General features: G+C 39.7%; 1 protein-coding gene across 4 annotated transcripts in view; it reads left to right on the top strand.

Moving 5' to 3' along the window:
- Window positions 1-26392, top strand: part of PLCG1 (phospholipase C gamma 1) — a 114629-nt gene that overhangs the window by 50272 nt on the left and 37965 nt on the right. For 2 of the 4 annotated variants that reach the window (XM_070744737.1, XM_070744735.1), the window contains 13 exons: window positions 3371-3523; window positions 4622-4715; window positions 4950-4997; window positions 13002-13086; window positions 14319-14402; window positions 14756-14778; window positions 15611-15680; window positions 17752-17853; window positions 19247-19365; window positions 20644-20729; window positions 21751-21871; window positions 22588-22756; window positions 24253-24375. In XM_070744737.1, coding sequence (XP_070600838.1) covers window positions 3371-3523; window positions 4622-4715; window positions 4950-4997; window positions 13002-13086; window positions 14319-14402; window positions 14756-14778; window positions 15611-15680; window positions 17752-17853; window positions 19247-19365; window positions 20644-20729; window positions 21751-21871; window positions 22588-22756; window positions 24253-24375 — 1277 coding nt within the window. Of the gene's footprint in view, window positions 1-3370; window positions 3524-4621; window positions 4716-4949; window positions 4998-13001; window positions 13087-14318; window positions 14403-14755; window positions 14779-15607; window positions 15681-17751; window positions 17854-19246; window positions 19366-20643; window positions 20730-21750; window positions 21872-22587; window positions 22757-24252; window positions 24376-26392 lie in introns of all 4 variants that reach the window. The other 2 variants (XM_070744736.1, XM_070744734.1) reach the window with 1 other exon arrangement.

The raw sequence follows: 26392 nt of genomic DNA, 5'->3' as shown, positions 1-26392 counted from the left end.
CCGTTCAGGTGCCCGGATCAATTTGTCATCACCACAGATGCCAGTCTATCGGGATGGGGCGCCCACGCCCAGGGGATGATAGCCCAGGGCACGTGGTCCCCGGAGGAAGCTTCCAGGCCAATAAATTGGCTAGAGTTAAGAGCCGTCTCCCTGGCTCTGAAGCATTTCTCTCCTCGCATCCCCAACCGGCACGTTCTCATTCTCACCGACAACATTGCCACAAAAAGCCATATCTGCAGGCAAGGGGGCACGAGATCCAAGGCTCTCATGAGGGAGGCCCTCAAGCTGGGCCTTTGGGCGGAAAAACATCTCCAGTCGCTCCTAGCCGATCACATCTCGGGGAGTCTCAACATCCAGGCGGATTGGCTATCCCGAGCAACGATAGACCCAGGAGAGTGGAACCTCCACCAAGACCTGTTCCATCAAATCACCCTCAGATTCGGCCTACCAGTCCTGGATCTCTTCGCGACCAATACGAACGCCCAACTCCCTCGCTTCTATTCCAGATTTCCATCCCCGGGAGCGGAAGCGATCAATGCCCTCCGGAGTCCATGGCCTCCAGGCCTACTCTATGCATTTCCTCCGATTCCAATCCTCCCGGACGTGATTCACAAGGTCCTCACCGAGAGGGCCCGAGTAATCTTAATCGCCCCTCATTGGCCCCGCCGGCCCTGGTTCGCAGATCTCCAACAGCTGTCCGTCCAGGACCCTTGGCGACTCCCCGTTTCGGGGGATATGCTGCGGCAGGGGGCCTCTTTCCATCCAGACCCGGAGTGGTTCCACCTCACCGCCTGGCTGTTATCAGGAGAGATTTAGAGCTGCGTGGGCATGACCCTGATTCAGTGGAGGTCATTCTAAAGGCCAGAAGGGGCTCGACCAATCGAATCTACGACCACACGTGGTCCAAGTTTCACCAGTGGTGTCTTCAGGAAGGTCTCTCCCCTCTGTGCATCCCCATACACAGAATTATTTCCTTCCTTATGCAAGGTTTCCATAAAGGACTCTCCACCAGCACCCTCCGGCGTCATCTGGCAGCCATTTCATCTGTCCTAGGGGGCCCCCGCAGACAGCCTCTCCGATCCTTCCCTGAAGTTCAGGAATTCCTCAAGGGCATAGCCAACCTCAGACCTTCCAAGGTCCACAGGTATCCATCCTGGGATTTGCCACGGGTTCTCCACTCCCTCACGCAGGCACCATACGAACCCCTAAAATCGGCGTCCCTCAGGTACCTATCCTTTAAGGTAGCTTTCCTGGTGGCTATTACCTCTGCCCGACGCATTTCGGAGCTGGCTGCCCTCTCAATCAGGCAGGACCTTTGCCAATTCCATCAGGACAAGGTAGTCTTGCGACTGGACCCCACCTTCTTACCCAAGGTCAGTTCCATGTTCCACAGATCTCAGGATATTGTCCTACCTTCCTTCTGCCTCCAACGAGACCATCCCTTGGCAATTAGATGGCACACCCTGGATCTCACCAGAGCGCTGAGAATATATATCCAACGCACAGGACCCTTTCGGAGGTCAGAAGCACTTTTTGTAGCCTATCATCCCAGAGTCATGGGGGCCAAAGTGTCTTCAACAGTAATAGGCCGTTGGATCAGAGGGACTATATCTAAGGCCTATGAGTCGGCCTCCCTCTCAGTTCCAAGGAACATCACTGCGCATTCCACCAGGAGCGCAGCCACCTCGGCCGCTTGGGCGACTCAAGCCCCGTTGGAGGAGGTCTGCAAAGCAGCCACTTGGGCCTCGCCAAATTCCTTCATCAGGCACTACAAAATTGATTCTTACGCTTCAGCGGACGCTGCCTTCGGCAGAAGGGTACTCCAATCCGTTATCTCACACGATAGCAAGCTAATCCCACCCTAGGGACCATCTATTGGGTATGTCCCATGTGACTGCTGGACCCGCTCCTTCAGTACGGAGAATAGGCGTTGATTGCTTACCTGAATGCCTCTTCTCGTACGGTGAGCGGGTACAGCAGTCACTTCCCGCCCTTGTATGTGTCTTCTTTACCTTTCTATCTCTTTCTTCCTCTAACAATGAGAGTTGAACACTACAGAGCTTCACAACTGAGCCTAGTCTATGGATTCGCGAATTCTGGGGAAGGGGCGGATCCGGCAAGCTTTTTTAATACTAGGCTCAGTTCCACCGGATTGGACATGAGCAACCCATGTGACTGCTGTACCCGCTCACCGTACGAGAAGAGGCGTTCAGGTAAGCAATCAACGCCTATTTTCTCTTTTCTTTTCTAGTGAAGATATTCTTTCCTATCAGTTTGGGATTTGCCACAGTGACCTCTAGTGGTCCCAGGGCGGTTCATGTACATTTTTTTTCTTCCTAGCATTTTCCTACGAGTGCAGGGTCTGCTTTTCCCCCAAATCAACATGAAAGCCGGCTAGGCGACTTTAGGTCAGTCGCTGTCTCTCTGCCCCTGATGTTAATTGCTTACAGTGCTGTTTAGAACTATTTTGAGCGAATTAGAATTTCACAATGGATTTTAGATTCAAGATAGGACCCTTAGTAAACTAAATAGACTGATATATATGAATATATGTTGAAATGCATCAGCATTGCAATTTTAGCCGGGTTAATTTTTTGTTGGTTTGGCCAATATTGTTTACACCTCATTCTTCTGGATTATTCTGCTTTTTCTTAGCGATATTTACTATGATGACTTACATCTGTATATTTTGTTATGTCAGAAATTAAACATATCTTAGAAATGTTTGTTTTCAAAACCCTTCTTTGATTAAGTACTGTCAAACCATTGATTGAGTATTAGTTGTCACAGAGATAGATTTTCTCAATCTTGATCCATGCCTAACTTGGTCTTCCAATGGTATACCCATCACCACTGTAGCTGACTTGCCTTTGGCCATCCTCTTCTTCCCTTTCCTTTTATCTTTCCCAGATTAGAGCCTTCTCCAGAAATCTAAGCCTTCTCCAGAAATCTAGATCTTTGCTTAATGTGTATGAAGTAGGATAATTTAACTATGGTCATTTGTGTCTTGAGAGACAACGCTAAATTGATTTGGTGAACGATCCATTTGATTGTTTGCTTAGCTGTCAACAGAATTCTCAGGAGTTTTCTCCAACAGCAAAATTCAAAAGAGTTAATAATACTCTTCTCATCCTGCTTCTTTAAAGTCCATTAAGAGTGTCATGCAATTCCTTAATACTACCCCAAAGTTCATAATATAATTAAACTTTTAAATGTTGATCTTACAACTCAGATATACATGAATCTGGGATTTTACTTGAAATGCTTTAATGTTGTTTATTAGTGTTTATCAAGCTTTTGACTACAAACTACTTTTGTTCTTAATTTTATTCTAATTCAACCCCCTTTCCTCCTATTATTATTTTTACAGTTGATATTCGTGAAATCCAAGAAATTCGTCAGGGAAAGAATTCCAGAGATTTTGACCGATACCAGGAAGATTCTTGTTTCCGCCCAGAACCGTCTCACTGCTTTGTGATCCTTTATGGCATGGAATTCAGACTGAAAACACTCAGTTTGCAAGGTTAGATGTCTTTTACTTTGTCACTGACATGAGATTACAATCCAATTTTTGGTGTAGCTTTTTGAACACCAGCAACATCACTGCTATTCATGCATCTATTCATTTTTCTTTTAGCAAGACTTGGCTTATAATAGTGGAGAGGAACAAGGAGAGCAAAGAATGACTCTAGAATTGCTAGCAGCTCCAGAACTGATTAGTCATTGCCAGTTATTGAACCAGAGTCTCTGAGAACATGGACATTCTTATTTAACTCTATGGCTAACCATGTTGCAAATGGTGCCTTACTCTCTTATGGCTTCAAATGCTTAAATGTTGTTTTCCCCTCTCCAAATTCTAGAAAGTAAAGAGGTGTGTTCCTGTATACCTTCTAAAATTTGAAATGATGGAGTGGATCTTGTATGAAGTATTTCTAAGGTAAACTAATGGGAAGAAAAAGAGAAATCCCATTGCTCAATACTGATCATGTTTTGCTCACTTTCCTGAGTTGATGGTAATTCTTCAAAAAGCATGAATCATAGGGCAAGATTCTGGATTTGTGCAGAATCTGGTGTGCTCAGACTAGAATAGTGAATGTGGCATGAAGCAATTAAGCAAACACTATAGGTCATATTTTGAATAAGAGCAATCAATCTGCATCCTCATTATGATAAGATAATTGTTTGAACTGGCTAATAGACATATTTTAAAATTATTGTTAAACTTGCACAGCATGGCACTATTTGCTGACGTTCAGCTATGGTAAAGCAAGTTTTGGCATGCACATCTGCAACCCGAAAAGGATGGAAAAAAGATCTAACCTGATTACTGAAGTTCCCTGGAGATCCTTCTTGTTTGCCATGTGGGATTTGCCCCCAAAGATAAAAAACAGGTTTCTTCCTTACTTAGTGAACATAATGAATTGAATGCTAAACCTTGAAATGATGTGATTGTTCCTCCATAAAGACTTGTTTTATGGCTATTATAATTTGTAAATATCAAAATTGATGGGGTTAGTTTCCGCCTATAGGGAACCAGCTGCAAAGTGACTTCCTTCTTGGATATAGGGGTCAGTGCCTGTGTTATCTCTTGACAGATTCGGTATGTTCTTTATTTTCACAGCCACTTCCGAAGATGAAGTCAGCATGTGGATCAAAGGGTTGAACTGGCTTGTGGCAGATACGCTAAAAGCTGCTACTCCATTGCAAATTGAAAGGTAAAACAAAAACAGAAGGACCATTTCAAGCAAGGGGCATATGTAGGTTTCACTGTCTCTCCTTCACTACCAGCATCTTTCTACATGAATTTAAGATTATGTGTATTAAAATCCACTCTTCCTTTCATAGCAGTTCAAATTTATGTAATCTGCAGGATTTGAGGGATTCTTAAAGAGGAAGATTTTATGATTCACTGACATATTTACAAATATCTGAAAATTGTTTACTTTTAGGTGGCTTCGGAAACAGTTCTACTATGTTGACCGCAACAGAGAGGATAGGTAAATAGAAAGTTACTGTTGTATTTTATGAGACATGATGTATTTGAGTAACAAAAAAGGGCATGCAAGCCTAAAAGTGTAATTTTTATTAATTGAAAAATGAATTTGGATGATTACAACGGTAGTAAAATCAAAATTGGAATAGTGTCTATTCTACACAGGAAAAAAGTAACATTTTAATTACCGTATTTTTTGGACTATAAGACGCTCCTAGCTTTTGGGAAGGAAAACAAGAAAAAATACTTCTCCTCTGCCTTCCAGCAATTTGCCTCCTTGCAAGCAAACAGCAAACACCCTGGTCAGCTTCAACACAGCCTGATTTAGCATAAGCTGCTGATTGGCAGTTGGATCTGTCTCCTGGAATACCACCTCTCAGCTGTTCCAGGCTGCCATCGCCACCTTCACATGTTTTTGGCCTGTTCCAGGCAGCAGGGAAAGGCAGTGACGGTGATCCCAGCTGCCTGGAAAGGGGCAAAAATGGGGCACTTGGAGGCTGAAAATGGGGCGCGCAGAGGCCACAATAGGCGGCAGCTGCTCATGCTAAATTAGGCCATGCTGAAGCTGACCAGCCTGTTTGTTGCTGGCTGCAAGGAGGCAAATTGCTGGGAGACAGAGGTCAAAGGGTAGGGGCTGGTAGATGGGCGGGGGGCTTCAGCAACCTTCGGTCTATAAGGCGCAGAGACATTTCCACCACTTTTGGGGCGGGGAGAGTGCAATTTATACACTGAAAAATACGGTAAGTAAAATATGCCTCTTAATTAATAGGGAAGTAACATTTTACACTATATGTGCATGGAAGTTTGTGTATGTGTGCGTGCATAAATATAAATGCTTGGGAAAAAAGTTGCTGACAACAATCAATGATTGTTTTTGAAAAATACAAGAATGCTTGAAGTAAAATGATTTCGACTGTAACAGGAAACTTAGAATACCATTCTGAGAATATTTTTGTCTGCATATTTAATGTATGCAAGTTAATTGATAGATGAAAAGACCAATACTTGAATTAATAATTAATTACATTTCTTTAACTGTAACTCTGAAGTACTCCATAATTTAATGCAAAGATGGTTTGTTTTCTTGACATCCGCATATTAGGATAAATGAGTTTGGACATCAAAGGTGAATGCTGGAGACCTGATCTCTTTTTTTCTCGCTCTCTCTCCAAGAAAGTGAAGGCAATTTGAAAGAGATACATATGAATATATTGATATATCCATTCCAATTGAATTTTAAAAATGCACTTAACTAGAAACAAAAGCAGAACAAAATATCTGCACACTATGAGAAACAAAATCCCTTGTCTTTTTCATAAGAACAAATCTCAATTTCCAACCTGGAAATTTTACTAAGGAAGTTCAGGCGCTCTATATGACCATGTGCTTTGCCATTATGCTGAATGGAGATGGGATATTCTGTATTACCTTTCTCTCACCACTTAAAAAAAAAATTCAACATGTATAATGTGAACACTATTGTGGTCTCTCGTGTTCTTTCAAGTTGTTTGGATGTGAGAAGATGTCACTTTAGTCTCCCCACATGACAGTAGCACTGTTCTACAATGTTTCTAATAATTGCACAATTGCTTGCTGAGATTCAGAAACACAGGCTTGTGTGCCAAAATTTCCCTTCAGGTTGTAAAGAACATCAAATAATTAAGATAAATAAACCTTAGGATTATTAGGAGGCTAGTTGGGTATACATGTGGTGTCTACTGGACGTTTATAAATGTTTGATATTATTAATGAATTATAGATAACATTGAAAAATCTTATATTTCTGTTTAGAGTTTTCTAAACATAACAAGTTTTTGATGACTGGCTAAACTAGAACCTGGGGGGATATTCATTATATGGAATAATAACCTCTGTTGTGTTTGCACGACACAATCACCTCCAGTTTCATAGTGACGAATATATATTAACAAGACAACCCTTGAAAAAGTAAAAGGAAAGAACTTAAACTTGGATTATTTGATTGAGGTTAAAATAGATATTTTGTTATATATAGATAAGAAATGGGATATGGGAAGAAGGGATCATTTATTGTAGTTTAACAGAGGGAGAAAGAGAAAGAAAGTGTTGGTGTGATTAAATGATGTAGGGATTTTAGAGTACTAAGATTCTAGATTATCATCTCCACTAGGGATGTAGTAACCCATAATGCAACACAGTTATTAAACAGGAAAGACTAACAGATTGCTAGCAATAAATTTCAGCATTCACCTTTTTTCATTCCTTTGGACTAAACCACAGTCAAGGCCCATCATTATTGTGTTTTTTTTTGCTATGAGATATCACATTGTGGAGTACTGAGAACATTAATCAAGATGAATACTTATTATCTAACTGGGCAGTAGTGAAAACCAACACCTTGTAAGTACTTCCCATGTATTCTTACCTCCAAAATCTACAACATGTTCAAGTGTGTATCTGACAGATTGATTCATAAAAATTAAAGAGACTTCTGAGAAATGCAACATATTCCAGGAGCCTGATATGCTGGGAACTGTTTTTTTATTATGAGCTATTAGGTCATAATCTGTGCACTTAGACAGCTTTTACAGGATGATACATATCCAGTCAGCTCTTCAAGCCTTTCAATGGTATACCTGTCACTGCTACAATTCTCTTTTCTCCAAAGTTTCATGGAGAAAGTTGCTTAAAGTGGCCTTAGGTGAATGCTATTTTCAATAGCATATGTTCACTCAAAGAAAATCAGCCATGGAAACTTTTGCATCTCATTTGGAAACCAAGGACCCAAAGTATGGAGGAAGACTGGAAAGGGACACACAACACAGCAAGATGCTTGAAGTCTAGTGTGAAGTTTCCCACAGTCTGTGCTGATTTGGGAGCCATGTCATCTGCTGGTGTTGGTCCACTGTGCTTCATTAAGATTTTGGAGATTTTGGAGCACTTAATGCTTTATGGGGGATGCTGACTTCAATTTTCCAGCAGGACTTGGCACCTGCCCACACTGCCAGAAGCACCAAAATCTGGTTCAATAACCGTGGGATTACTGTGCTTGATTGATCAGCAAACTCGCCTGACCTGAATCCCATAGAGAATGATGAAAGACATGAAACTGAACAATGAAGAAGAGCTGAAGGCCGCTATTGAAGCATCCTGGTCTTCCATAACACCTCAGCAGTTGCTACAAAAGGTTCCCAAACCAAGTGCTGAGTACATAGAGGCATGCTTATACTTTTCAGAGGTCCAATATTGTTCTATGTACAATCCTTGTTTTATTGATCACATGTAATATTCTAATTTTTTAAGATGGTGGATTTTGGGTTTTCATGAGCTGTACCCCATAATCATCACAATTATGACAAATCACAGCTTGAAGTATCTTACCTTGCATGTAATGAGTCTTTCTCATATATTACATTTCACCTTTTAAGTTGCATTACTGAAATAAATGAAATTTTGCACGATATTCTAATTTTTTGAGTTTCACCTGTATATCAATTCAATAGCATCTCAATCTTTGTTAAGAAGAGAAACATTTTTAAACAAATCCTAAGTTTAAACATTTATTTGACAACAGAACAGCTGTATCTAGTGTACATGTGTTTCCAAGGTCATCAAACTAATGAAAGAATTCTTGAGAGGGCAGCTATCTTAAAATCTGCTGCCCAGTTAAAATCTATGGGATTTAATGTGTAACATACTTGGCAATGAAAATTCAAAGTATCCCTCAGAACAGATTAGATTGTCTCAATTTGACAATGTGTTTTTGCTTAAGTGCAATGCTTTCTACCGCTGCCTGTTGGCGTCAGTCTCTCTTTGCTTCCAGCCAGAGAAGGGAGGGAGAAATTGTGTCCCGGGGATCAGATTAACAATTCATGCATATTTGACAGTGGGCTGCTAAAGCTTCCTTGCTATATTAAACCTAGACACCAGGCATCTTTAAGAAATACTGAAGATTATGACTTTCAAATATGTATTACAAACAATAAGGCGAGAGCAATTCTTTCTGCGCTGTTCTTCAATACAAGCACAGCAGCTGATAGTTAGCAATCTTAAGAGTGATGTCCCCATCATTAGTGGAAGTAGAAAGTTTGTAAGAAAAAGCAATTTTTCCCACAGGAATCAATGTAAAAGCAAATAATGCGTGAGATTGGGGAAATCACAGGGACAGTGGAGGCCCTGTTTCCTCCCAGGAGATTCTCCCTGCCTTTTCGGGCCCTGTTTCTTCCCAGGAGATTCCTAGAGAGGCCCCATGGAGACTTCTCCCTGCCTTTTCCGGTTACAGTCTCGGAGGCTTGGGTTTGTAAGTAGAAAATGGTTCTTGAGAAGAGGCAAAAAAAACCCTTGAACACTCACTTCTTATCTAGAAAAGTTCGTAAGTAGAGACATTTGTAGGTAGAGGTACCACTTTATGTTGAACAGATCACTTTTGGCATCTTTTGGTTGGAGCAGTGTCTGAGAAGGCAATTGCAACACTTGGGTCTCCCTTGCCCCCCCCCCCCGCCCCCAAGATAAATCCTACTGATTTCCAATGATATTTAGCATTTGCTAATTTGTGAAATGTTGGAAATCAAAATTGGTTCAATTATATGTGCCAGCTGGATGACCTTGGACCAGTCATTCTCTTTCAACCCAACTGACTTCACATGATGGTTGTTATGAGGAGGATAGGAAGAGGGGTATTATATTCAGTGCCTTGAATAGTTTATAAAAATAGGAAATAAATAAAATAAATATTGCAGAGGTAGAATGCCTTTTTGGGCTGAGCGGCCATGGTTGGCATTTAAGTGGCATCCAGAAGTTTTATGGGTTGGGGCCAAATGGCGGGCAGAGCATGACGGAAAAGAATTCTATTTTTTATTGGAATCCTTAAATACTAGACTGTGTGTTTGTGTGTGCGTGTATTTGTGTGTGTAGATGTGTATACATATGTATAAAACAGAGAAGATACTTTTTCTCACCCACTGAGATCTGGAAGTCATAAATGGGTTGTAGCCGAGTTCCATTTCCTGACCTAATGACTGAGCTAATCGTTGGACTGTAAGGTTATATGTCTGCAACATGCATTTCTCAGTTCAGCTGAGGGAGGGGCAGGGTTCCCCCTCACTAAGTGGATTAATTCCAGCTATCTTGTTTTGCTCTGGAGAGAATTTTATAGTCTCTGTTCCTGGGCGGAGGAGACCAGCATTTCTTGGATGCCAGGAATACATGAGCTATTTGCCAGCAGTTCATCATCTGCAATATTTACTTGGATTTCACTAGTCATTGGTTGATTGACAAATTGCAATACAGTATATTATAAGAACTGAGCAGCAGACCTGCTCTGTGGAAAAGGAGAACCCAGCAAGCTAAGGGGCAAGTGGTTCAATGCAGAATAGCACAACATTCTGAGGCCTCCTGGTATCTTCAATCCAGAAAAAGTCATCCACTCCTGCTTCCATTGTTTCACAGTCACTACAATATTTGCTTGTGGTTAGGGGAGACCACGTGAAACCTGACGTTTTTCAGAAGAATGGTTTTGATTATTGTGTTCCTGTACATAACATTTGGGGAACTGATGAATTGAACTGATGATCAGAACATAAAAGAGACGTGAAGAGAAGGGGCAAAAAAGGGCAACAAATATGATCAAAGAAATGGAGCACCTCCCTTATGAAGCCAGATTGCAACGCCTTGGTCTCTTCAGCCTTGAAAGACGGTGTTTAAGAGGTGACTTGATCGAAGTGTATAAAATCATGCATGGGATAGAAAAGGTGGATAGAGAAAAATTCTTTTCTCTATCACACAATACTAGGACAAGGGGGCACTCCCTAAAGCTCATAGGTAAGAAAGTGAGGACAAATAAAGGGAAATATTTATTCACCCAGAGGGTCATTGGTTTATGGAATTCACTTCCAGAAGAGGTCGTGACAGCTGTCAGCCTAGATAGCTTCAAGGAATTAGACAGATTAGTATGCCATGTGTATTGGTAGTTATTGAAATGGATGCCCATGTGCCACTTCTATGTTGGTTGAGGCAGGCAGGATTCCCTTGAGTACCATTTGTTGGGGATCAGAGGAAAGGGAGAGTTGCTTTCTCTTTCTGCTCAAGATCCCCACGGACAATTGGTGGGCCACTGTGTGACCCAGAATGCTGGACTCAATGGGCTTTAACCTGATTCAGCATGACTCTTCTTATGTTCTTATGTGATGGTCTATAGCAGGGATGGCGAACCTATGACATGGGTGCCACAAATGGCACGCAAAGCCATATCTGCTGGCACATGAGCTGTTGCCCCAGCTCAGCTCCAACGTGCATGTGTGTTCTGACCAGCTGATTTTTGGTTTGCACAGAGGTTCTGGGAGGGCGTTTTTGGCTTCCAGAGACCTCCGGGCAGGTTGGGGAGGGCGTTTTTACCCTCCCCTGGTTCCAGGAAAGTCTTTGGAGCCTGAGGAAGATGAAATGCAAGTCTAATGGGCCCACCAGAAATTGGAAAAGAGGCTGTTTCTGACCTCCATAGGACCTCCAGGGGGCGGGGGAATCTGTTTTTGCCCTATCTAGGCATTGATAGGGCCATTACCTAGGGTAGGAGTCATAAGCCTACTACTGTTATTTGATCTCTGCCAAACAATTGTGCAATTTAATTGTCAAGGAGACTCTTATACCTTGCTTCCATAAGTGTGGGTAGGGTCAGCAAAGCATGATTTCAATCTAACCATTTTCAAAGCACAGATCTTTAAAGAAATATCTTAAATCACTGTTTGCTTGTATTCCTGCCACAAAAGCGCAGTGATTCTAGACTGATTGGAGATGTTTTTTCTCACACTGGATGACTGCCTGGACCTGCTTGATGACCCCTCATGAATAAACATTGCAATTTAAGGTTTCTTCTTTAAGTGCTGCAAACTGCAAGGGGAGATCAATCATGGAAGATAACTGGTTTTCAGGGAAGTCTCTCAGTTGTGAATGGTTTTCTCATTGCTAAGCATAGATTGAACTTCAGAAGATCTTCTAGAAACATACCCTTTCTTGAAAAAGTTAAGAAACAATTTATTACACTCCAGTGGCAATTATGATGATGGTGGTGTTATTCATTCAGTTGAGTCTGACACTTGGCAATTTCATGGGCCAAGTCTTCTGATCTTGCACTGTTTCTTTGAGTTTTTCTATGCTCTGACTGATGTCAAGCTTTGATAATTAATGTCCAGCCATCATGTTTTTTGACTTCTCCAGCACCACAGCTCAAATGAGTCAATTTTCTTTCTGTTTTGCTTTTTTAAAGTCCATACAGTTTATAATATTTAAAAGAGACCCATTTCTTAAGTAATATATAATATATAAAATAAAAGAAAGTAATATATAAAATAAAAAGAAAGCAAACCTCATTTTCTACAATTATTGAGGAAAAAGGGGGGGAAATGCTCATTTTGAAATAATTTGAATTGTTTGGAAAAGAACCACAACAATTACAGTGATTGTTTCCTTTCAAGTAATACAATCTGACACTGCTGGTTTTAATAACCACACCAATATTTGTAATTTTGGAAATACTTCAAGATAGTCTTTGTTCAAGGATTGCTGATAGTTTTGTCCCATTATTTTTTCCATTCACTGATTATCTTGAAGTGTTTTTGTCCATTTTTAAGGAAAAAAAGCATACAATTTTGGAAAACTATATATAAATATAATCAATTTAAATCTGACAGTTGGAACATCAGACAATTGGAAGAAAACGTATTTAAAAAATCCAGTTTCCATAGTAATCTCACAAAGTCAGAATCTATGGAAGAATAACAGGCAAGGTTAGGAGTTCATGCCTTATAAGAGGCCAACATTGGCTACTCTTAACAACCATTCTGAATTGTGTCAGGAGGCTGACAGGTACATCATCTGAGGGGTGAAATGGAAGAAATGCTTTTATCCTTTCATAATAATGCTTGGTTTGTTTTATGGTATTCTCAGTCTTTAAAGCAATTTTGAGAATTTTATAAGTTGGCAATGCATAAATACAGAAATATTAATTTATACTTTTTCCCCTGCCTCGCTAATCTAGGATTTCTGCAAAAGACCTAAAAAACATGCTATCTCAAGTCAACTACCGTGTCCCCAACATGAGATTTCTAAGAGAGAGATTATCAGTAAGTATTTGGTTTCTTCTCCCTGTTTATATGAGCAGAGTTTTGATACACATTGATAAAAGTTGCAGGTTGACATACTATCCTATGATGATGATGATGATATTATTGTTGTTGTTGTTGTTGTTGTTGTTGTTGTTGTTATTTATCATGCCATCAAGTCGTTGATGCCTGAGGACTGCCTGGTCTAGTCCTTGCAGTTTTCTGTGCAAATTTCAGAAATGGTTTGCCATTGCCTGCTTCTTAGAGTTGAGAATGTATGACTGGCATTAGGTCCCCCAACTGGATTGATAACTAAAGTTGGATTAGAACTAAGAGCCAGGGTGGTGCAGCAGGCAGAGTGCTGTACTGCAGGCCACTGAAGCTAACTGTAGGTCTGTAGGTCAGCAGTTCAAATCTCATCACCGGCTCAAGGTTGACTCAGCCTTCCATCCTTCCGAGGTGGGTAAAATGAGGACCTGGATAGTGGGGGCAATATGCTGGCTCTGTTAAAAAGTGCTATTGCTAACATATTGTAAACCGCCCTGAGTCTAAGGAGAAGGGTGGCATAAAATTGAATAAATAAAATTGAATAAATAAACTTCTGGATGTCACATTTGGATTTCAGATTGGTGCACCCTATAAAATTTACCCATCTATTGAGAATAGTTTTGTTTTACTCAGATTAAGAACTTCATTGTTACTGAGAGTTTGAACCTAGAATCTTCTGCATTTATTTGTCTGTCTGTTAGATTTATAGCCTATCTTTCCTTAAAGAGCTCAGAGTGGGATACAAAGAGCTGTCTTCCCTCATTTATCCCACAATTAACCATACGAAGTAGGAATTGCTGAAAATATAACAGCCTCCTATATCACCTGGGGAACTTCTTTGGCCAAGGGTATGCTTGAATCTGACTGTTTCTTCTTTTTATTACTAAATAAACCAGTATTTCCCAATCTAGAATTCTTTCTATGTATGTTACCCTGAAATCCCAAATTGCTGAGCCCACATGGCCAAAGCAAGTTAAGGAAGATTGGGGAAAGATGATAAGAGACCTTGAAAATGCACCTCTGCTTTGTACATTTAAGATCCATTGCTAAAACACAAAAGTTCTTCCCTTCCCTTCTTTTATAAAATGGTGCAAGAAAAAAGTGAGTGCTTTATTTTTCACAAATGAGATAATTAATCACTCGTATATGACAGAATAGTAGTATATTTTAAGATTTATGTTAACTTGTTTTCTCTTTACTATCAGGATGTGGAACAGAGAAATGGGGATATCACTTACGGACAATTTGTTCAACTATACCAGAGCTTGATGTACAATGCACAGAAAGGAGTAAGATGCTTCTGATCTTAATTCTGACGATATTTTTAAAAAAGAACAAATAAATGTATTAGTCCACATTCATTAGTTTTATCTTACAGCAATATTTTGTTAGAGGTGGGTACCGTCATGCACATTCACTCACATTTTCATGTGCATATGCAAAAATCCATATATGCAGATTGATGATAGTACATTAGGAGTCCCTGAAGGGTATGTTCAAGACCTTTGTAAACTACACAGGGGGAAATGGCTTTATTATTTCTGTTAGAAACAGCATTGCAGTTCCTCTACTACTCCTCTATTTGAAATAGGATACTTAAATTTAGAAAGCACAATGACTAAATTTTGTTTCTTCTATGTAGATGGCTGCTCCATTCTTAGAAAGGTAAACTGCTTTATTTCCTATTGGGGCTGAGGTGGAAATTAAAATGGCTTGGAACTATGAGAGTATGCTGATAATCATTAGTAATTAGTCAAAGCACAGGTTATGCATTCATAGTGTTTTATTCTCTATTTCAGTGCACAGTATGGTATGGTTGTATATTATTATATTGATCTGTTTGGAAATACTATAAAATCTCAAATTCTGAGACGAGCTGCTTTTTTCTAATAATTTGATGCCAGCCATTACAGAATTATGTCTGATAGCAAAATGCAACGTTTATGCAAATTAATTTGCTTTTTAATGAATTGCTGTAATAACAAAGTTCAGCTTTTGTTCACTATTCTTGTAAGTTCTGTGTCCCTTTTAATGAACTTTGTGTTTGAAGTTGGTTATTTATTGGTATCAAATGTGTGATGCTGTCTAACAGTAATCCTTTATATCAATATGTTTTTTGTCCCAATTTTCCCTGATAGAGTCAGTGTAAAGCAGAGGTCTTTAAACGTGGGAACTTTAAGACTTCTGGGAGTTGAAGTCCACAAGTTGCCAAGTTTAGGGACCCCTGGTGTAAAGGAATGAACTCTATCAATAATCAAGCTTTATCTGTTACTTTCACTGCCATATTTTGGCATTGGCATTGTTTAAATATGACACTAATTTGTAATATGATTTATTTTTGGCATAACTTCTTGTCCGAATCTACCATTGCATCTTCATGTTATATATGATAGTTATATGTAAACAGTATTTCTGTATATTTTAGCTTGTTTGGTTTTGAGAAATGGCAGCTGCCTTCTAACCAACCTGTCTTATCTTGCACTTTATCTTAAAGCAGTGGTGAGAGATCTGAATACAACAGAATTTCTCTGTCAGAGTTCCAGACATTTTTGCTAGAATACCAAATGGTAAGTTCATATCATGGAAGGGAGGGAGGGAAAGAGAGGGAGAGAGAAAGAAACACCATTCATGCACTAATGTTGTGAAAGAGTGAGAACCAAAATTTGATGCAGATAAAAGATTTGCTTAAGCTGGAATTGATCTCTGGTCATTAATGTGAATATGCCTTTCTTAGCGATCACTAAGAAATGATTTGCCATTGCCTCTTACAAATATTGCTCAACTACTCTGTTTTCTGGGAGTCTGGATTAAGTTATGAAATGGGACACTCTTCTTTAATAGAGAATTTCTGTGCTCTGATATATTGATTAGATTTTAATTTATAAATGTTTTGAAAAGTGTTAAAGAGAAGGTCATAATATAGAAAACAAATTTCAGTCTTTCAGGAAAAGCTATTGTATATATGTAATTTGAACAATATGAGAGCTTGTATAATGCAGTGCTTAAATGTTCTAAGCTGGTCAGTACCCACTTTGAATCTTAATCTGGCATTACACCATTTAGGCAGAGGCATTTTATTATTTGTTTTTTTATATCAGTTTCATCTCTTTAAGTTTCAAAGTTAATCATCCTAACCAGAGGTGGTGGCCTGCCAATGATGCAATTTTGGTGCGACGGCTACAGTGCTGTCATTGCCAGACCGTGCGTTCCACCATATTTTTCTTATTTTCTGCCAATTTTCCATTCTCTGCACATACATACCAGTAGGAGGAGGTAAGAGGAACCTGCCCCTGATACTAACCACCTGACACATGCAAGTTAAATTTAAAAAGTAGTATTTTCCTAGGCCATCCATGGGGGAGGAAGTATCAAAATCTAAATGACTTAAATGAAGGGATAGAGTTGACACTCATCAAACTTGAGGATGACCCAAAGCTTTTGGAAGTGTGGCGTAGGTGGATAAACTTCAAAAGACAGGATCCTAAAGGAGCTTGATAGATTTGATAGTGAGCCCTAGGCAACAATGTGGAATGACAAGAAATGTTGGGTTTCCTCTCTTAGGTAGTAAACAGAAAAAATAGATGCAGAGGTACAAGATAGATTGTACTTAGTTCAGTTGTATGATTTTGTGAAGCAACTTGCTGTCCTAATAGGCTAAAAGATTGAGCTTGAGCTTGCCATGTGCTTATATAATCAAAAGAGGCATTGTAACTGGGCTATTTTTGTAACAATACGTGGGAATGACTTTAGGAGACACAAGGACAAGGAGAACAGCCACAGCCTAGGGCAGTGATGGTGAACCTATGATACGGGTGGCACAGGTGGCATGCAGAGTCATATCTGTTGGCACATGAGCTGTTGCCTCATCTCAGCTCCAATGTGCATGTGTATGCCAGCCAGCTGATTTTTGGCTCAAAGAGGCTCTGGGAGAGCGTTTTTGGGTTCCAGGAGCCACCAGGGAGATGAGGGCGTTTTTACCCTCCCACAGTTCCAGGGAAGCCTTTAGAGCCTGGGGAGAGCGAAACACGAGCCTACTGGGGCCCACCAGAAGTTGGAAAACAGGCCATTTCCAGCCTCCAGGTGGGTGGGAGAAGCTGTTTTCGCCCTTCCCAAGCATTAAATTATGGCTGTGGCCACTCATACATGCGCAATAGCACCCACCCACCCTCTTTCGGCACCCGAGGAAAAAAAGGTTCACCATCACTGGCATGGGGATCAGATAAGAATCAACTCCCCCCAGAGATTCGTACCATTCCCACCCGTTTAAGCCTCATTTATTCCGCCAGGTTTGGGACTATTAGACTCTAACCCCCTGAATGATGAATGCAATGTATGTTTGTTGTGTGAATGGTAATGATTGATTTTAATATTATTGGGAGTTTTAGATTAACTAGTTTTAATTTAATTGGATTAGGATGTTCACATTGTTTCTTTTATATGTTGTAAGCCGCCCCGAGTCCTGGGACAGGGACGGCAAATCAATCAATCAATCAATCAATCAATCAATCAATCAATAAACAAATACATAAATAAATTTATAAGGCTGGGAAAAGGGAATGTTTACAAAATAGCTTGAAGACTGTAATGAATAGAATATCTGGCTTCTCAAACTCCACCTTTCTCCATCCTCATACACAGGAGCTTTGGGCTGCAGACCTTTCCTTGGTGCAAGATTTTATGTTTACTTTCTTGTCAGATCCATTGAGAGTAATTGAAGAACCTTATTTTTCTTCAGATGAGGTAAGACTCTCAATCTCACTTGGGGAAAAAAATAGAACAAGATTAATAAAAGCAGCTAGCTTTTACAATTCCCAAATATTCTCTACACTACATTGCAGTAAGTAAATTCTGCAATGTGTTATAAAGGACAATTCCATACATGGCAGGAAAGAAACATTGTAGCAAATTATCGCCCCCCCTCCCCCTCCGGGGTCTTTTCTTACAATTTAAAATGTTAAATAAGTTGCAACTTTGACTTTTCTAAGAAGAAAGGTAAGACTTCTCATTGGTAATTGCTGGAATTATATTTAATTGGTTGTAATAATGCTGGGCAATTATGTAGTCCTAGAAATTATAAGTAATGATAATTAGTTTGAGGTGGAACATAGATAATTATATAGAAAGCATGCAGTTGATTCGGGGTTTATTGTTTTCTAGACCTAGTACAAAGTGTAGTATTTGCATGGAATGTTATCTAGCAAACAATCTTATCATATCTAGAGTATTCTCCAAGGCAGATGCAAAGGGTCTGCCTAAATAAGCCAAGGACCTCTTAAACAATTGGCCTTTGGACAGTGCAGTTTTGAGATTGAAACAAAGTAGGATGTAGTTGTTCCAGACAGTTTTTAAGTTACTGGCAAATTTGTTTTCAGACTGCATGCTTATATTCTCACACCTCGTTTTTCTGGCTGTTTAGAAATAGGAAATATAAATAAAATAAACAAATAAATATGAAGCTGTTGGTTGAGGTCATCTGCTAGTTTGATGTTTGGTATTATCAGCATGCTGATATAATACCCAATTGTATCTTTTGACTTTTGACTAGAAAATTGATGCTGTCAAGATTTGTTTCAGTACATGGAGGTTGTGTGGATTTGGATGGGGAGAACCTCCAACTCATTACTAACAAGACCTAGTGACTATGGATATTTCAACATCCAGATTTAGATATATTCTCTCTTTGACCTCAAATGGGGTTATACTTCTTGTTTTGGTGTGCTTTCCAGTTTTTCCTGGACTCAAAAGATCCTTCAAAAGCAGATGTCAGTTTTGGTTATGAAGGCATTTGCATAACTTTGTCCAGTGGGCCAGTTGTGTCCTTTCCTAAATTGGGAGGGCTATTCAGATAGTCATTTATGCCCTAGTCAATGGATTACTGCAGTGTTCTCTACATGGAATTGATCTTGAAGACCATCCAGAAACTTTAACTGGTCCATATCAGATTTTTCTCAAGCAGAATCCCTTCCTGCATCATAATTTAGCATGTTTTCTAAACTATGAGATCTGTAATCCAGTACATCTGGGGAGAATCAGGTGGGGCAAGTCTGAAAGAACAGCTGAGATTTGTGGGTTTAGTGTTCCATCTTTCAACTCCCATTTCCTACCTCCATTTTTTTCTCTTCTTGTTGTACAGTTTCTCACCTTCCTGTTTTCCAAAGAGAACAGCATCTGGAACTCGGAGTTTAATGCCATACGCCCAGAAGACATGAACAACCCCTTGTCCCATTATTGGATCTCATCCTCTCATAACACGTAATGGAAAAATTGGTTTTTCCTGTCTGTAATTTGCTCTGAGACGAGACCATTAACCGTGTGCAAAACTGTATGAAAAGAACCTTCTGGGATAACAATGCAATTCTTGGAATTGCACTGTCTTCCCTATCTCTGGAAATCATGGGTTGCCTGTTGAGTTTTGCTTTCCATTAATAGCAGAGGTCAGCACACGATTCAGTAATTTAGGATCTCTAGATTAAGAGAATCAATGTTTACGCATAATTACATAAAGAGACTTCATTGTGTTATTCTGAAAGGAGAGGAAATTTTGGATTGGAGCACTGTAGGGCTAAGATGAATATAAGCATCTAATGTTACCCTAGAACAGGTAGCCCTCAACTTACGACTGCAATTGAGCCCAAACCTTATGTTGTTAAGTGAGAAGTTTGTTGAGTTTTGCCCCATTTTCTTGCCACCTTTGTTAAGTGAATTCCTGCAGCTGTTACAATTAGTAACAGTTAAGTTTATCTGGCTTCCTGTTGAATTTGCTTATCAGAAGGTCTCAAAAGGTGATCACATGAGCCTAGGACACTGCAACCATCATAACCAGCATCAGCTGCCAACATCCAAATGTAAATACATATAACCATGGGATTCTGCAACAGTTATAAGTGTGAAAAATGGCCATGAACAGTAGTGGGCTGCTGCATGGATGGTCCAATATACTGTCCCAGTAGGAAAAATGGAGATGTATGCGCATCTCTATATCCCCAACACGTGTATGTGCGCCCCCGCATGAGATTTGGCTTGTACGCAAGAGTTTTCACCGATTTTCAGTGTTTTTTTTGCTTTCACACATGCACAGAAGCAAAGAAATTGCTGAAAATTGACAAAATCTCATGCGCATGAACGTCCTTGTGTGATATTTTGCTTCCTGCGCATGCACAGAAGCCGAATATCACTCTGGAATGCACTCCACACACGCACGTATGCCGGTCACTGGGAGTGTACCGGCAGTGCCGATAACGGGGAGCCCTTCACTGGTTATAAGTCACTCTTTTCAGTGCGTTGTAACTTCGAGTGGTCACTAAGTGAACTGCCATAAGTCAAGGACTACCTGTATACTGTGGAGGGGAATCTTTGAGCAGTTGATGGAGATAAATCTGGGTCAGAGACTAGTACACTCTGATTGTATAGTATACATGAAGAAGTTGCTGATAAATTATGTGTTGCATTTGAGCTATTGCTTTGTCTTTTTGATGTTGTGACAATCCAACCCAACTTGCTTTTATGTTCATAACTTTCCCTTCATTGTAGATACTTGACAGGAGATCAGTTCTCAAGTGAGTCTTCCTTGGAAGCCTATGCTCGTTGCCTGCGGATGGGATGCCGCTGTATTGAGCGTAAGTACTGGTCTCTTCCCATTTTCTTTCTTCATCTGCCTAGTAAGGATCAGGGAAGGTTGATCTCATATTGAACGTAAAAGAAATTGCGCATCAGTGGAGGTTAGATCAAGAGTGTAGTGGAGTGTACACTCTACTCACTGAATATTCCGGTTAAAAAGCTCAGATTGCAAGAGATGTGAAAGTGTCTACCTGGAATTTTGTGAGATTCTATGGGCTAAAATAGATTGCATTGAATCATTCATTTATTCATATTTCTATACCGCCCTTCTCAACTGACTCAGGGTGGCATACAACAAATACAATACAAAGTGTATAAGAAATCTAATATTAAAAAACCTTAAAAAATTCTAAAATGACATTTATCCTAAAACACAGTCATCCACATTCATCAAGCTGGGCCTAGTGACTCATAGCATTGGACGGAGTTAGCTCTCAATACTCATGGCCCCCCATGCCTTCTGGCAAAGATAGGTCTTCAAAGCTTTGCGAAAGGCCAGGAGGGAGGGGACAGTACTTATCTCCCAAGGGAGTTCATTCCAAAGGGCCTAAAAGAACTAGATAGATAGTCAAAAATAAAGGCAGTTTCAAATATATATATATAAAAACCTTGCCTAGAGTTCTTTGATCAGAGACCTCTGAAGGAATGGTTGCTTGTGACCGTGAAATGAAAGGCACTCTTTTAGTGTCACGGAACTAGGGTATTATCAATGCATTGCAGGTACTTTTCCAAATCTGTTTTGAAATGCCTTCCTTTGCGGTATCACTTTCACTCCAGAGAAATAAGGAAAACATTTTCATTGAAATATGTTGTACCTGGATTGTTAGGTGACAAACAATAGAATAGAATATAATTCTATATTGGCCAAGTGTGATTGGATACACAAGGAATTTGTCTTTGGTGCATATGCTCTCAGTGTACATAAAAGAAAACTATTTATACTTCTCTTTCGATGCAGCTTGATTTTATCTAAGATTAATTCCAATATCAACTTATACTTCAACTGGCTGTCTTTTTCAGTTGATTGCTGGGATGGTCCTGATGGAATGCCTGTGATTTATCATGGACACACATTAACTACAAAAATTAAGTTTTCTGATGTCCTCACCACCATAAAGGAGCATGCTTTTGTAACTTCTGAGTAAGTAAAATGTCAGTTGTGAAACCATGTTGTTTGGAAATTTGCCTTTCCCTAGCTCAGATACTTGAGCCCTAAATACTTATTATATGGCACCCCATGCCTGCCTATAAAGTATTGTTTCGGTGCTAGGCTGGAACATATGTATGTGAAGTAAAATGTTGCATTGGCATGATAGCAGATAGTATACTGTGTTTCCCCAAAATAAGACATCCCTTGAAAAGAAATCCTCCTCTAAAAATAAACCCTCTGAAAATTTGAGCTACAATATACTTGTAATTCTATTTATATACTGTATTAAGAAAATTTATATGGCTACCAACTCATGGTGACTCCAGTGATGTACAGAAATAAAACCTTGAATTTAAAAATAAAACAAAAATAAAACCACTTCATGTGTTCCATGTCATCCTGGCCCTGGGTCCATTGGCAAAACCACGTCTTCAGGGCTTTTCAAAAGACTATAAGCTTGGGGCCAATATTTTCTCTGAAGGATGTTCCAGGGGGAGGGTCCATGCAGAAGACTTTTCTTGGTCCTGCTAAGTGGATCTCCTTAAGAGAGGAGCCTTGTAATGTGCCCTGCCTCTCCACTCTGGTGGGTGAGGAAGATGTAACTGGGAAAATACAGTCCTTCAATTAACCTGACCCCAGACCATCAGAGGGTTTAGAGGTGGCAACCAGCACCTGGAATTATTCTTAATGATTTTGTTTCTTTTAAGTTATCCTGTTATCCTATCCATTGAAGACCATTGCAGCATTGCCCAGCAGAGGAATATGGCTCAGAATTTTAAGAAGGTCTTTGGAGACATGCTGCTAACCAAACCAGTAGATATCTCTGCTGATGGTTTGCCGTCTCCAAACCAGCTGAAGAGAAAGATTCTCATAAAGGTAAGCTCTTTTTGTAGCCTTTATAAATTGAGTCTGTGTAAAAGGTCACATAGCACTTAGCACGTTAGATTTATATACTGCTTCATAGTGCTTTACAACCCTCTCTAAGTAGTTTACAGAATCGGCAACAACCTGGGAAGGATGGAAGACTGAGTCAACCTTTAGTCTGGTGAGATTTGAACTGCCAAATTGCAGGCAGCTGGCAATCAGCAGAGGTAGCTTGCAGTACTGCAGTCTAACCACTGTGCCACCTTGGCTCATACATAAGTATTGATGTTTCTTAACCTCCCCCCCCCCCCCTCTTTCCCACACACATTACTACATCTTATTTCATAATACCCAGTCTTTAGGATCCTAACAGTTATTATCCTGCAAGAGTAGGGATGCTATAAATCTTGGCTTTGCAGTAGACATTTTGTGATGTACATGAGACCTACAAAACTGCTCTATACATCAGTCAGTATTGCATTTTAACGATTAAGTAGGTAAGTATGACACATTTATAACTCTTGTTAGAATAACCCTATGCAACACCCTCCCAGCCTTTTACAATTATGCTTTCTGCATAACAAATGAAATTAAAAAATAATGGCTTCCTTAGTTTTTATTTTTTAAGGCAGCCTTTTTTAACGTGGGGCTTTTGAGTTATTGGCACTGCTACGTAAATGAATCCTTTAAATATTCAGGAGAAACAAGTGCATCAGAAAATCCAAACAGAAATTAAATACTTTGACTCTCAGGAAAAGGTCTCTAGAGAATAACATTTTTATAATTGTATATGCCTTGTAGTTACACTAAAATGAAATGTAGAACCCTCTCCAACCTGGAAACATTGCTAATTTTAGATCTTCAGCATTCCCACAGGTCTTTTACTTCATTAGGCCTTCCAAAAGCCACTTCATTTTTTCCCATTCCATTTTTATCAGGGAAGTTTTCACTGGCTTAGAGCATATATTATTTTTGTTGGAGAAATTTCATATTTATCTGCATAAAAAAGCAGGCAGCTCTAAGGGCATTTCCGTACTGCTGCTATTTCTAATCAGTCCTTCAAATGTAGGTTGAAATGTTCACCACACTAACAAGCTTCAAAATGCTAAGAAATGGCACAACCCAACCAGTTCTTCCTGGAAGCTATCTGATAAGAGAGCTCAGAAATAATAGGGACTGCCATCTTCTCTGTATTATTGTTTCACCAAGTGAACATTTGCCCAGAAAGTGAAAAAGAAGTGATTTGTAAGGGGGAAATGTGAAGCTACCTTGCTACGAAGGGGTAGATTCAAAGTTACCCCAGTGGCTGAATTGAGAGATTTACTTGATACCAGAAAAAAAAAGTCCAAATCAGAAAGAACTTTGCTCAGATGGGAAAAACAAATGACTTTATAAAATCACAAAAGGGTACAGTTAATTTTGCAGTGGAATACATGCCCTCTCCTAATTCCAGTCTAGATTTTTACAACTTTGTTAAAATAACTTGACATGTATATTTCTTGCTGTAGCATAAGAAACTGGCTGAAGGCAGTGCTTATGAAGAAGTACCATCATCTGCAGTGTATTCGGAGAATGACATCAGCAACTCAATAAAGAATGGAATTCTATATCTGGAAGACCCAATCAACCACGTGGGTTTCTTTGTATTGCTTTATTATTACTGTTATTTTGGCCACCTAGTGAGAAGGAAAGACTCACTGGAGAAGAGCCTAAATCTGGGAAAGATTGAGAGCAAAAGAAGAAAGGGACAACAGAGATTGAGGTGGCTGGATGGAGTCACTGAAGCAGTAGGCATCAGCTTAAATGCCTTGGGCGGGAGTGGGGGGCAGAGGATAGGGAGACCTGGAAGAATATTGTCCATGGGATCACGATGGGTTGGACATGACTTTGCAACAACAACAACTGTTACTTGGAGTTGACTGATTTGTACAATCTTACATAAACTGTTGTTTTAGGGCCATATATAACTCCTAATCTGGAGCTCAGTGCCCCAGAAATTGCCAAACCTGGATACAATTTACTTTATAATTTTAATACAGACTGCATAACTTTTTAAGGACTAGGTCTTCTGAAAATCCTTGAATATAGTCCCCAGAGTCCCCAGTGTTAACAATTGTATTTTTTTATGTGGCAGACAGCTGCACTTTTGGACAGTGGATCAATAGTATGCTGTCCCATATCTCTGGCCTAGAAAAAAAGAACAAAAATTATCTCCTGCTTTAATTTAATTAAAAATATTGCATTTTTAAAAATTTTATATTATTATTGTGCCTTCAAATCAGTTTTGATTTTTGACTGCCTGCTTGCAGTTTTCTTGACATCCTTTGTCTGAAATGGGTTGCCAACTACTTCCTTCCAGGCTGTGAATTGCTGGCCCAAGGTGACCCAGTAAGGCAGGACTAAAACTCACAATCCCCTAGTTTTGACTCCTGTACCTTTAATATAATAATAGCATTTAGTCAGTATATTGCCCCCAACAATTTGGGTCCTCATTTTAATGAGCTTGGAAAGATGGAAGGCTGAGTCAACCTTGAGCCGGTGAGACTTGAACTGCCAAACTGTTGGCAGTCAGCACTCAGCAGAATTAACTTGCAATACTGCATTCTAACCACTGCACTATCACAGCTTTAACTATTACACTGAATTGGCTCTCAGTAATCATAATAATCAATTACCTTAATGCTGTTGTGGCTCTACTTCTTTGATTCAGCTCTGCCTATTTGATTTAGCTTGCAGTGCTTAATTGAAAGCCTAGCTCAGGTTCTTGGCCTGATAAAGTCCTGTGTCCTGATCAATGGCCTCAACTTGATAGGGCTGCTGAAAATGTCGGAATTTTTCAGAGATTCATGCAAAGCTTTTCCTGCCACTTTCAAGTACAGCATCCTAATTGTGGCATTATAATATGGGTTGCCACCAGTGTTCCCTCTAATTTTTTTTTGGGGGGGGGGGTGGAAAAGTATAGTGTCTGAGCGGCAGTCCCTTCGGGACTGGGCGGCACAGAAATAATAAATAAATAAATAAACAAACAAACAAACAAATAAAAAACCCACCCTGTTTTGCCTCAGAGAATTTCAAAATAAAATACTGTACTGTGTGTCTATAACAGTGAGCTCATAATAGGGCAACTCTATCAATATCAAAATGCCACTTAAATAGTTCAGCTAGTTTCAAACTAGATTTTGATTTTCTTTCTCTCTTCCTTACTCCCATTCTTTTTCTTTCTCTTTTCCTTCCTCTCTTTTTTCTATCTGTTTCTCTCTCTTCCTCTCTTCCTCTCTCTCTCCTTCCCTCTCACTCTTTCCCTCTCGGCTTCTGGGCAGGTTTGGAAAACTCTGAGTTGATGATGATTTTTAAGTGAGCGATTGCTCACTGCTCAGCTTAGAGGGAACTATGGTTGCCACAGTGAAAGACAGAGAAGAGAAAAGATTGCTTGCCTTAGTCAATACTCTTAAATGTTGCCGTATAATGTGGACAGGTTGCTTCAGTAAAAATGTGTCTGGGATTTAAAACGCCTATGACTTACTTGTGAGAATGATATAAAGCTATTGCAAAAAGGTAGTACTAGCCTCAGATGAAGCAAAGCTTTTTACATGATTACATAAAGCATTAATAACCCTGAATAATTCCTGGCATGTGCTTAGTTTTTAT

This window comes from Erythrolamprus reginae, chromosome 3, assembly GCF_031021105.1.
Source record: "Erythrolamprus reginae isolate rEryReg1 chromosome 3, rEryReg1.hap1, whole genome shotgun sequence".
Taxonomy (NCBI): Eukaryota; Metazoa; Chordata; class Lepidosauria; order Squamata; family Dipsadidae; genus Erythrolamprus; species Erythrolamprus reginae.
The sequence above is the reverse complement of the archived record's forward strand: the minus strand, read 5'-3'. Positions and strand labels throughout refer to the sequence as shown.